Source organism: Seriola aureovittata, chromosome 18, assembly GCF_021018895.1.
Source record: "Seriola aureovittata isolate HTS-2021-v1 ecotype China chromosome 18, ASM2101889v1, whole genome shotgun sequence".
NCBI classification, from domain to species: domain Eukaryota; kingdom Metazoa; phylum Chordata; class Actinopteri; order Carangiformes; family Carangidae; genus Seriola; species Seriola aureovittata.
Window position 1 is genome coordinate 2711989 of NC_079381.1, and position 12462 is coordinate 2724450.

Below are 12462 nucleotides of genomic sequence, written 5' to 3' on the forward strand. Positions count from 1 at the left end.
ATAGACGTCAGTATTTAATTACCTTCTGATGTGATGACATACCTGTGGTAGCTGAGGGGACTGTCGTCCAATCAGGCTCCACTTCCCATCTCGGATCCTGTAGCCACTGACCACTTTCCCTGTAACACAAACACACATCCAGACTACCGCTGATACCGATACAAGTCTCTCTGAAACGGACTGAGTTCTGTGGTTTGACTCACCAAGGTGGTGTGTGTGGGTCCTGAAGGCGAAGGGGTAGATGGGATGTGAAGTGTAATCACAGGCGACGTCTGCATTGGTAACTAACAGAGACAAATAAGAGGATGTTAAGGCCCATTCTGTGACCTCTGTACAGCCTCTTTCAGCCCCTCCAGTCCTTTATCTGCTCCAACAGTAACATGTGAAGGTCGACGATCAGGTGTAAAGTGAACTGGAAACTAGATGTGGATCTGTTCTTTAATCTCCTGCAGTTAGACCTGAGTAACGTACCAGTACAACACTGTGTTCACCTGCTTTGACCCAACAACTTCCTCCACAAAGGAAAATATTGCGTCAGTGTTTAATGTTGACTCAACACGATGGACAAGAGCCTTTAGTAAAGTGCGGCACAACAGATCATTTAACAGTGTTGACAGAGGGATATATCACAGTGACATAACATATTGATGCTTGTCAACATGTGGGTTTTCACACACAACAGCACGCACAGCTGTTTCATACGTTGACGCTGTGAGTTGCCTTTAGGGCTGGGTTCAGAGAGCTGGATCCATTTTGGTTCCACAGAAGAAGAATAATCAAGTGTACATTATCAGGTATAATCACTTCTATTTTATCTGTCTTTTGTGTGTGTGTGTGTGTGTGTGTGTGTGTGTGTGTTTCTATAACAGAAAAGTTATATCTCTGAACCTGACAGATTTAAATGTAGGAAACATACAGTCAACATACCTCTTTTCCCTGGAAGGATGACTGTGTCCACAGACATGAGCAGGTATATACCAGCTATGAACGGCTGCCTTTCAGGAGGGAACACAGAGCCACAGTTAGAGGACCGGAGGCGCTAAGGTTTGACTCTGACTTGGCTCAACACACTGTGCTGCTCTTAATTCACACACAACAAACAAACTTTCACAGCTCCCTCCTCTAAGATTCTCTATTTCAGTATTGATCAGAACACTTGATACTTACGGCTTGGACGTCATTCTTAAGGAGAGTCCTGAGCAGTCTCTGTGATGGTCTGCAGAGCAAAATAAGAACTTATGAGCATCATAATCGCTAAATATGTCATTAACATAAAGTGCATAAATAAAAAGTGGATGATAAGCTAGAAACAGATGATGATGATCCAGTCAACCAAAGAGATTTCAGGATGAATCACCATCTCTAATGTCAGTGAACAGTCTGAGGTCTTATCGCTGTATTACAGCGCGCAGGTGTTTCTAATAAACTGGTGAAAACAACAAACAAGACGAGGGGCTAGATGCGTAAAATGCATACGTCATTTCCCATACATAAATTGGTATTTATAAACACAGAATGTGTCACTTCACACATTCCTTTGACCGTGTATACACACGATTTTCCAAAGCGCTCCAAGTTACAGTGAAGTGACAATACAAAATAAGACACGTAATTCAACATAAAATAACCAACTTCAGAGAGCGTCATTCATTATCATCATTATATGTTTTGCTGTTTAAATGATAATAAAGGAAACATTGAGCACAAACATTATTTCTGTATTATGAATTGTTAAATTGTTATTGCTGTGTAATCTCCTTATTATTTCTGTTTTGTACTATTTTAATATTTACTAATCACAGAGTCAGAGCCTCTGGAGCCTCATTAAGACTCTATAGTCCCAATAAATGAAGTTCAGAATAAACCGATTTACATTTGGACTGATTGAACTCTAGTAAACTCATGCATGTTTTTGCCTCAGTTTCACAATCATTGAAATTGTGCTTCTTTCTCATCTAAGGGAGTGTCTGTATCCATTTATGGTTCATAGTGGAAGTGGAAATGTGGCTCGTGCACATGCGCCCAATTTCTCAATCCCACGCTGGGACTGATGGGAATGGTTTTGCAGGTATTTGTAGTACCATAGAAAATGTGACCTGATGGTGGCACTAAATGAAAACTGAGCTGTCACCAGAGTCACCAGGTTCTGCTCTAATGTTCACACCAATCCATCCAGTGACTGTAAATTGTATATTGTAGTCTGGACCAACAGCTGATGATCCAATTCTCAAACTCAAAAACTGCAAATGAATAATCATTATTTGACCAAACAAAAGCTAAGACATTAACAATGAACTAAACTACGTATATCACAGTATTAGAAATATTACATGACAGCTACAGCTGAGGGGAAAAGTTACTACACAAGTTCCTTTTTGCTGAGTTCATGTTTATTGAGGAGTGACACCTCTTACTTCTACACTCTTGAATCTTTCCAGACTTTTACTAAATTTGATTCAAGAATCATCTCTACGAAACTTAAATGTCAGTAGTTAAATTTTCCATTAGGACTCACCTCTGAAAGCACTGACATCTCCATAATGGATCTGCAGCACAAAGTAACTTATTCCTGAATTTCTTCCGACTTTAAAACCAACATCTGAGGAGACAGAGAAAGAGAGACATGAAACCACAGAGAGATAAAACCAACAAAAGACAATAAGATGTATTATTGTACTTTCTTATAATAAAAGCTCTTTGCTTTTGTCTATTTTCAGTGAACTAACCACTACTAAAGAAAATAGTTGCTATGAAAACAGTGAGGTCTGTGGATCATACAGAGTAACAGGGACACTGAATACTACAACATAAACTGCATTTCCCTCCATTGTTTTGGTGAGGGGACACACATCCGTCCACATGGTTGGATACAACCAGAGTCCAGTGTAGAAACAAAAAGACTTTTAGTTCTTGTGAAACCCTTGAAAGACAAACCTTTGGGGAGTTTAGTGGGGGGTGCGTTGCGAGCCCAGGCGTACATAATGGAGGCTTCATCCTCACAAGTGCCTGGTACACTGCCACAGTCCCTGGAGAGAGAAGTGAGAGATCAATAATCAATACACTTTGTGCTTATGGATGAACACAGAGGCAGCCACAGAGCAACACAAACACCGACTCCCCACTACAGTAATGTGCTGCAGTGTTTGGATGTGAGGGACATACTGGTCCTGGAGCAGTTCCTCTGACACACTCAGGAGGTAAACAACAGAGGGTCATGTTACAGTAGATGTTACTATCATACAGACACTTACATCATCTACAAACTGATCCTTTTTTCTCCTGGAGGAACCAGAACAGGAACTAACCACTGACTCGTTATCACCTTATAAAGTTGTTATGGTGAAAGTGTTTATAAAACGTGTCTATCTCCACCTCCAGCAGCTACAGAGCAACAAGATGATCCATGTGGATCCATGAATCTCTGTGTTTGATGTGTTTGGTCTCCACCAGCTCCTGAGGGAAATATCTGGCTCTTTAGCTGCTAAATACTCCACTATGTTCAGAAGCTGCTCTCTGACTGTGTGTCTGCTGTTTGCTGCTCAGCAGGTATCGGACAGTGGCTTTTTACAGCTGAGACAAACAGCAAAGATGCTACAAAGCTCCACAGAGCTGAGGGGAACTGCAGAGCTGGTGATAACTCTCTGTGGGTTTGTCACTTTGAACATCTTTCACATTACATGTGGTTATTGGACCCAGTAAATGTGTCAGAGGCCACATTTTTAGCAGCTTTTAAATGTTATGTAATACTTCCTGCTGTTGTTTGCTGCACTACTGATTACAATAAAAAACAATGCAATGTCTGATCACTGCTGAACAACGCAGCTCTTATATGCACTGGGGTTAAAGCTATGATGATCCGTGACGATGGAGCAGTATAACACTGGTCCTGAACTTTCAGGTTCAGGTTCTGGAGCTTTGCAGCTCTTCACACCAACCTAACCCAAGTGGTTCAATCGTAACTTGACTTATCAGGTCAAATAAAATATTAAAACTTTCACCCAGTAAATACAATTGTTTTAATATTCATTTGGAAACTGTAAAATGCTATTCAGGGCAGGTATAAAATGTCATTTAACTGGTGCCTTTACTTGTTTTGGGTGATATCCAAAATGTCAATACAGTCCAGTCCTAGTATTGCAATATACAATATTATCAATATAATATTGTATAATTATATGATGGTATTTTATGTTTCAGGTATAAGTGATGCTGCCACTAAACAGCAGTTCAAAGTTTTGTCAATGTACAGTAAAGTAGTGAATGAGGGTTGGACTGAGCAGCAGGGCAGACTGTGCAGACATGCAAAAAAAAAACTGACATTATGAAAAATATCACATATGGTGGGAAAATATGATGATAATTTAATATTATTGAATATTGGCCTGAGCTTAGGCTTTGTTTACCATTTCCAGGCTTCCTGCTGCAGCAGAGAAAAGAGCTACAGAGACCTTACCAATGAAACCGTTCAGATACTGTAAACACTGTGCGCTGAGGTTGGATCTTACCAGTAGCTGCTGGTGGAGACAGGAGTCTGGCAGCCAAACAGTAGCATGTGATGGACTGTGTCCATACTGGCATGAGGTATGAAGTCCACTGAGGAGGAAAAGAAAAATTTAATAAAGAACTGAGCTCTGTTACTTAACACACTTTATGTCTGAAGACTTCACTCGAACCATTTCTGTCATCTTGATTCACACACACACACTGTGTTAAATCATGTGCCCACAGATCAGACAAAGTTGAGGAATAAACACATGTTGCAGCCCCTCAGTGTAGAGGTGTAAGAGAATATTGATACAGGATATCATGTTTACTGATGCTGTATCGATTCTCAACAACACTGCATTGATTTTAAGGTAATAGTTTACATGCAAAGGTTAACACCAGACAGTGATTCATTCTGTGATGGTAGTGTTATTATCTATCTTCAGCTATTTCACTCTTACACTCCATTGTAACAGCATAAACTGAGACAGGAATTAACATAAGTGTTAAGTCTACTACTGCTACCTGTGCAGTGTCTGCTTCAGCTGTTGGTGCAACTGTGACGTTTACTACAGCTCTAACTCTGACATCTCGTCCAGCTGCTAACAGCTGGATTTACCCAGACTATGACCATCTAGTCAATGCAGGTGCAGATGATTTTTGCTTGTAAAGTAGGTCTACAGACAGATAACAGATGAAAATACTTTGAAGATATACTCACCTATATACGCATCTCGACTCGTTGGCACAGGAAATGCCATGCACAGGTAAGTGTCCGACTGAAACATCAAAGACACGCGTGATGATATACATTCATGAATGAAGAGAACAGTCAGAGAACAGTTATGAAATGTTCATTAATACAGGTGTGTTCATTTTCAGACTGAAAGTTATGTCAGCTTCTGTGTGTCATGATGACCGCTGAGTGACAGTCAGCGCTCTGATAGAGATAGATCCTGCAAAGTCCATAAGTTCGACCTCACAACAGAAACTTATTTTTCTCCATGAACTACAGCTGAGGACATAGAAATATTCTGTTTCCTTCAGCCCACGTGGAAGTGAACAGGCATAAATCAGATCCTGTGCTCTACATAAAGTAGTAGAAATATGAGATAAAAAACTTTTTTTTCCTTCATTGTTTTGGCTCCCAGCTCTGACAGGATAATATTGTGAATGTGTTCAGTTGTGACACAAAACTCAAACCCATAAAACTCAGGAACTGAACTCACTTTTCCTGCACAAAAACTCAAAGACACACTTCATTCAAAGTGTTGAGATGTGTTTTAAGAGGAAATGAGTGTGCTGAGGCTGGAAGCATTTCAACACCATCTGGTTTCTAATTCCACAAGCGATTATGATAATTATGGCTGCAATTAACGATTCATTTCATTCATTATCAAATTGTTTGCTACATGTTTCTTTGGTAATTAATTGTTTGAGCTCTAAAAAAGTGAATAAAAGTCTTCAGATGTTTTCTTTTGTCTGTTCTACAGGAAAAGCAGCAAATATTGGCATATGTGAAGTCTGAAAATGTTCTGCTCAAAAATGACAAAGATTAAGCAACTATTGAGACATCTGCTGATTAACTTCCTGTAGATTCATTAACTGACTCGTGGTTTCACAATGAGTTAACATTTCAGAGAGACGGACTCACCCCGGCCGGGATGACACCAGGCATCCGAATGTCCACAGAGAAATTGTGAGGGTTTGTAAAGACCTGCTGCTCGGTCCTGGACGCACAGCTGCTGGGATCCAACAACAGGTTCTCCTGAGACCTAAGGGAGGAACAGGAGGGAGGTGTTTACTGACAGCTTTATGACGGGACACTCAGTTAATAACAGCAGACAAAGCAGAGTCATACTGCCTCGTACACAACTGTCTATACACTCAAAAGAACACACAGTCAGAAAAATGATGTTTTCATGTAATGCTATTTTTTTTCAGTTTATGTAACCGAGGACTTCTTCACTCAGTCAGACAGTCAACACACTGACAGCACATCCAGCTGCTGCCTTAAAGGACAAAACAAAACAATGGATTCATCCTACTCACAAGTGACTGTGTGTGTGTCCAGAACCTGATAATTCTCATTCTTCTGAGTCCAACGAGCCGAGTGACATGTTCCTTCGTATGGGTGTGCTAATTCTAAACAGATCCACAGACTAACAACAGTGATCACTCTCAGTCTCTGACAGTAGTCTCTGTAATGCAGGGGGTCACTGCACATGCTCAGACACACTGTGCTTCCCTGGTTTGTTGTGCATCACAACCTCTGGATGTGATGGAGTTTTCAGAGGAGGAGACACAGGGAGAGGCTGAGGGCAGCAGTGGACACTATAATGTTACTGCAGCGACTGACAGCAGCACTGAGGAGCCAGACAGAACTTCAGGTGCAGCTGCTCAGCAACACCAACAGAGGCAGAATGTAGATGCTGCAATGAACTGTCTGATCTGGAGCCAATACTGCAGGAGCTGCAGGAGACCAGGATAAACACCTGGGGCCAGTTGCACAGCACCTGAAGTTTTCTACTTAAGTATGCCACTTCAACAAGGTGGAATTTCTCCTTAGCCGAGGGAGTTACTTAAGTTTGTTGACAGAATAACTTAAAAGGTTTATTTTGCTAAGGAAAAACGTTAAGGCACTTGCAGCAATAAAAGAGATTTTACAGCGGTGAAATTCAACAGTTTCCATGGTGACTGTTTGTTTGCTGGCATTAGCGTTATCCATTGGGTTCTTCTGACTGCTGAAAAACTCTTGTTGAGATATTCATCCTCTTCATTTATCACCATAAACTCATGTTGCGGTTAAGATACAATCAGAGGGACCTTTAGGTTTTTCTTTACTTTGGTCACTCAGGTCTTCTGTGCAAGAGTTTAACTAAGTGATTCCTTAAGTATAGGACTAAGATAAGGAGAAATCCTTAAATACTTAAGTGAACATTTTAAGGAGACCTTAAGGAGAAGACTTAAATGTGTTTTGTGCAACACTTAGGAAACCTTAAGTTGGACTTTAAGGAAAGACTTAATTTAAGATGCTTTGTGCAACTGGCCCCAGGACTTCTCAGAACACCTGAGGGCCAGGAGAGTAGGAGACTTCCTTCTGAGAACATCACACAGGATCCACAGGGACAGAGTGGAGGATCTAATGCTAACTCTGTACAAGCTCAGAGGGTAAAGAAAAAATGTTCATATTGTAAACAACATATATATATTATGTGTCTTCTGCCTAATACTCCCAATATAAACTGCAACACCCACATGTTTTCAAATGAAGAAAACAATGTCACCCAGTGCAACAGTAAGACTAAGTGCTGTGCAACAAAAGGAGCTGCACAGCGCAGATGAAAAAGATAAATGAGGCTCTGCATACACAGATGAAACTTGTTGGTACATTCAATATTGTTTTGGCCTTTTCATGGGATTTGTTGACAATAACCAAAAAAAAAGAAAACTGTAGCCTTATACTTTCAGCTGTGTTCAGATCGTCATTAGCACAGAACTGTCATTGATTTCTATGAGCCCACATGTCGATACAGAGTGGCTCTGGACCAGAGAGCGCCAGAGAGGTGCAGGATTATCTGGTGTTGTAGTATTTCAGACTATTAAAGTTAAAACTGTTCAATGATTTATGCTAGTGGATATTTAGGTGCTAAGGGTGAGTTGTTGTTTAAACATCTGCCTCAGGGAAACTATTTACAACCACTGATAAAGATCACCCTATGGGCATGTGTAGGGGGGCAGCCGGAGGTAACAGAGGTAGATAATTGGTAATTTATATGTATACATTAACTGTCTTCCTTTGAGCGTGCTGAGCTTTAGGTTATACTTGAGGTCGGAGTCAGACGGGAAGGAGGAAGCCAGCAGAGCCAATCAGAAGACGACAAAACGCCCATGCACATTTCTTTGTTTGTACTTGTATAAATACACTGGATCAGGGAAAGTTAGGTTGTCAGACTGTGGACTGACCAACACTTGTTATTGGTTAGGAAAAGGCACATCTGATCCAGAATTCTGTAATTGTTCATTGCTTGCTGAAAAGATTCACTAAAAATTTGAACTAAATTCTTTGGTGTGGACATTCACTGGTCTTTTGAGTATTTTGAACACTGCACTCACCCCGTGGGGGTGAGAGTTTTTTTCTCTAAACAGCAAAAGCTCCTTCACTGGTAAGAAACTGAACGTCTCATCTTCAGCTGCAGACCAATGAAACATCATGTGACAACAAACTGACCTGGACAGTCAGTTCAAATGTGGCCTTACAAAATCAGGTACAAGTTACACAAAGACTGTCAGTGTAAACTGAGACTCAGCAAAAATGTCCCCGTGTTTTAATGTAAGTAAACCTGGGGCCCAGTGTATAAACCATGCAAACACCATTTACCACATATTGGTATATGGTATAACTGGTATTCACTGAGGATGCAGACAGGATGTGAGCACACACAGACACACACTTCAGACCAGAGGGATCTGAGAGTGATGAGGTGATGAACAGTTATAAACTTAATTGATGCCATTTGTCTGGTCAGTTTTTTGTCTTTTTATCTCTGTTGGAGTCTTCAATTTATTTCCCTTTCATATGATCCTTTATCATCAAGCAGGTTGTAAAGGCTCTTTTGTAAAGGCTATAAACTTATTGATCCTCTCAGATGTTTGGTGATAAGTGAGAGCTCATCGCTGAAGTTGAATGACTGATGATACACACATTATAAATACACACACACACGTATAATAATTGCATGTCATGGTGGCTGCTCTGGCCTTGTTGCACAACCTCTCTGGTCCGCCACAGTCAGTGACATTACTCTTCTTTGGCATTTCTGTTCACTCAGGTCTAGAAGCAGCAGACTGAGCAGCAGGATGAGAACAGACCGGTGTAAGGCTGACTGTGGAGGGGGGATGAGGTCCTGCAGCAGAGCCTGGTTGCACAGTGACTGAGGTTTATAAAAACTGGGGGGCTGCCCATGTACTGCTTTATACATCTAATGAAAACAATGTTAATGCACATTTCTTTTCATGTTTTATTTCAATACTTTTGACAATTAATTATTTCAGATTTAGATTTTTTATAAATTTACTGAGTGCAGATTTATGGGCAAAAATGGCTATTTAAATCTACAATAAAGTGAAGGGATGTGAATACCTTCTGAAAGTATTGTATATTCTGTATATTCTGAGTTCTGAGTCAATTACATGACTGTTGACGATATTCTCACTTACAGCATGTCAGTACGTAACTACACAAGGAGGTTTTCACTCTCTCGTGCATTTTACAGAACAGATTCTCTGTCATTTCAATTAATCCATGGACATGTGTTTTACTCACTGTCCGTAAATGCAACACAAAGAGTGTTTACGCTTCAAGTCCATTTTCCGGCGTTTTACACATATAACTACTGTGACTGTACCTAGTTTGAGCATAGGTAACGTACAATTCAACACTGCACCTGAACACATCCTGTGAAGTAAGGCTGTGCTGATAGATGCTGATCGCTGATAACCGATAACTTTGCCAATGTCAAAACGATATTTGGCTCATTTTCTCATTAATGTATCAAATTAATATTATTAGTGGTAGTAGTTCTATTAAACTAATATTAAACTGAATTGTCGCACCATGGTTTCAAATTGGCATCCCCCACATATTAGTCACTTGCTACACCGAAACACACACACACACACACACACACACACACTCTGACAGACTGACTGTCATTGACACATTTGTTGTGTGTATGTGCTGCGCCATGATTAAACAGAGTGGAGGAGACCTCACTTAGTTCAGTTTCTCAGCTGCTGCTTTTTATGGGTGTAACTAAAACTTTCAGCTCTAACAGGGAAGTGAAGGGACAGTCAACAAGAGGGAGAGGGAGAGAGAGAGAGAGAAAGAGAGAGAGAGAGAGAGAGAGACTATAAGCCATAAATAGAGGTGTCTCTGCACCTCCCCTGCTGATTTTGTGTGATTATTGTGAATGCTACGGTTATTACATATGAATAAATAGGCTAATGATTTGTGATGACAGTTTAGTTTTAATATAGCATAGCACTTAAACATACTATACACTATAAAATGTCTTTGTTATCCTACTGCAGCTGTGTTCACTATAAACATAATTGTGTCATTAATAGGAAAAATCCACTGGTGGGTGAAATGTTGTTTTGAACAAGAGGAATGACTAAGATCAAAGATTTAATAATAATTTGATTTCTCACCAGATTAACAGCTAAAACTTTTACAGATCTACCATTTACATTTCTAATCAAATTTATCAGGAACAGAAAAAGCTTTAGTTCTTACCTTTTGGACCTGTACAGAGGGTTTTGTATTTCCAGGCTGTGGCTGTGACTGATGAATGCTAGGACCACGACACAGAGCGTGGGGACTCCCATCATGCCTGTGATGGCACCGCGTGTTCTGCTGCTGCTGCTGCTGCTGCTGATGTCTGGGATGGAGAGGTGAAACAGTGGCAGTGAGCACTACCCTGTAACCCAGGAAAAGACCAGGTAGATATACTGCACTGAGTGTCAGAGTGTCCTGTCACACCTGGTGTCCTTGCTTGGCTTGGTTGAGGAGAATGTGAAGGTGGTATCCCTGCTGGACCTCACTCCTTCACCATGTTCAAACGTCTGTCTGAAGCAGCCACCTGAAAAATGCATGTGTGTTAAAGGACTGGTGATGTGACAACCCAAACACAGTAGACTCTGTCAGTGCATCTCATTTATTTACATGTTGGTAATAGCGTTGGTCCATTTAATATAACCCATAGATACAATATACTGTATATTCCTCCTGGTTCTTGAGATGCACACTAAGCAGGGGTACAGAGTTTGATGCTGCCTCAAACTGCACACTTGCTTGATTTTAAAACCATCCTCTCTGACCAGGAGGACAGCTTACAATACTACAGGATAATATACTCATCAATCATCAGCACTATTTCCTTTTATTCCCAATTAATTCCACTGTTACCTTCACAAACAGCATCGATAATCGACTTAATGGGGGTTTTACTGCACTGACATAGTGGTTCAACTTGTTTCCAAGTCCTCAGTAACCACGCACTATTATAATACAGATAAACTCCCTGTGTCTGTGTGTACATTTCTCTGTCTCATAAACCTGTTTCCTCAATAAATTAAACTGGTCAGACAGAAATGAATCAAAATAAACCTCAGACAGAAATGTAAATGACTCTAGTATTAATGGTTCCCTGCCTACTGTCATTAGTAAACATAGTCAAATCCTCTGTCAATATTCTGATGTTTCTGAGGAATAAAATGAACAACCACAGGGGAACGTCTGCTTTGTCTAATCAAGAAAAATGTAATAGCTAACAACTCAATGCACTTCATCACATAGAAAAATCTCAATATTGATATATTAGATATAAATCAGCCATGCTCATTGTTGTGTAATGGTCTAACACACCCAGAGGTACTAACCTAACAGCAACCACGGTATAAACAGTTAACTACCCGCCATGGAGCTCCAGCCTTTCTCGTGCAAAGTGTGAAGCTGCTGAAACTCACATTTACCTTGAAACCCAGAGGATGCTGATAGATGGCAAAGAGAGAATCAGTGAGATGAGGAGCTGGCTCGGTGACTCATCGCTGTTGACTGAGTAAGGTGGAAATAACAGGGAGAGGAGGAGGAGTGTGGAGGGGCAGTGCTGCTCTGACATCACAACCCTCTGAGCAGATACATGAAACTATGGAAACAGGGCTCATCCCACTCATGGACCACAGCACGTATTCCACCAGGGTTTAACACTGAACATGTTCACGGTTACACAGCCACCTCAGACCCCATTTATAACCACCTTACCATCCCAGCATCATTATAACACGGCTGTTACTTTTATTATCCAAGTAAGATAACAGCAAAGATGGGATACGAATCTACAAAGGCTACGGTGAAAATGAAAGTATACCTAAATACAAAACCTGTTTTATTGTAGCAGTTTGAATATGTTCACA

General features: G+C 40.6%; 1 protein-coding gene across 4 annotated transcripts in view; it reads right to left on the bottom strand.

Moving 5' to 3' along the window:
* The window catches only part of pam (peptidylglycine alpha-amidating monooxygenase), a 34036-nt gene extending 21937 nt beyond the window's left edge, over positions 1-12099 (bottom strand). For all 4 annotated transcript variants that reach the window (XM_056402901.1, XM_056402900.1, XM_056402899.1 and 1 more), the window contains exons 1-12: positions 12022-12099; positions 11030-11129; positions 10784-10928; positions 6140-6260; positions 5207-5264; positions 4506-4593; positions 2935-3026; positions 2516-2599; positions 1168-1216; positions 928-995; positions 204-284; positions 43-119 (exon numbers count right to left, since the gene is read on the bottom strand). In XM_056402901.1, coding sequence (XP_056258876.1) covers positions 43-119; positions 204-284; positions 928-995; positions 1168-1216; positions 2516-2599; positions 2935-3026; positions 4506-4593; positions 5207-5264; positions 6140-6260; positions 10784-10878 — 813 coding nt within the window. In that variant the 5' untranslated portion in view covers positions 10879-10928; positions 11030-11129; positions 12022-12099. The remainder of the gene's footprint in view (positions 1-42; positions 120-203; positions 285-927; positions 996-1167; positions 1217-2515; positions 2600-2934; positions 3027-4505; positions 4594-5206; positions 5265-6139; positions 6261-10783; positions 10929-11029; positions 11130-12021) is intronic.
* Between the last annotated feature and the right edge of the window lie 363 nt (positions 12100-12462).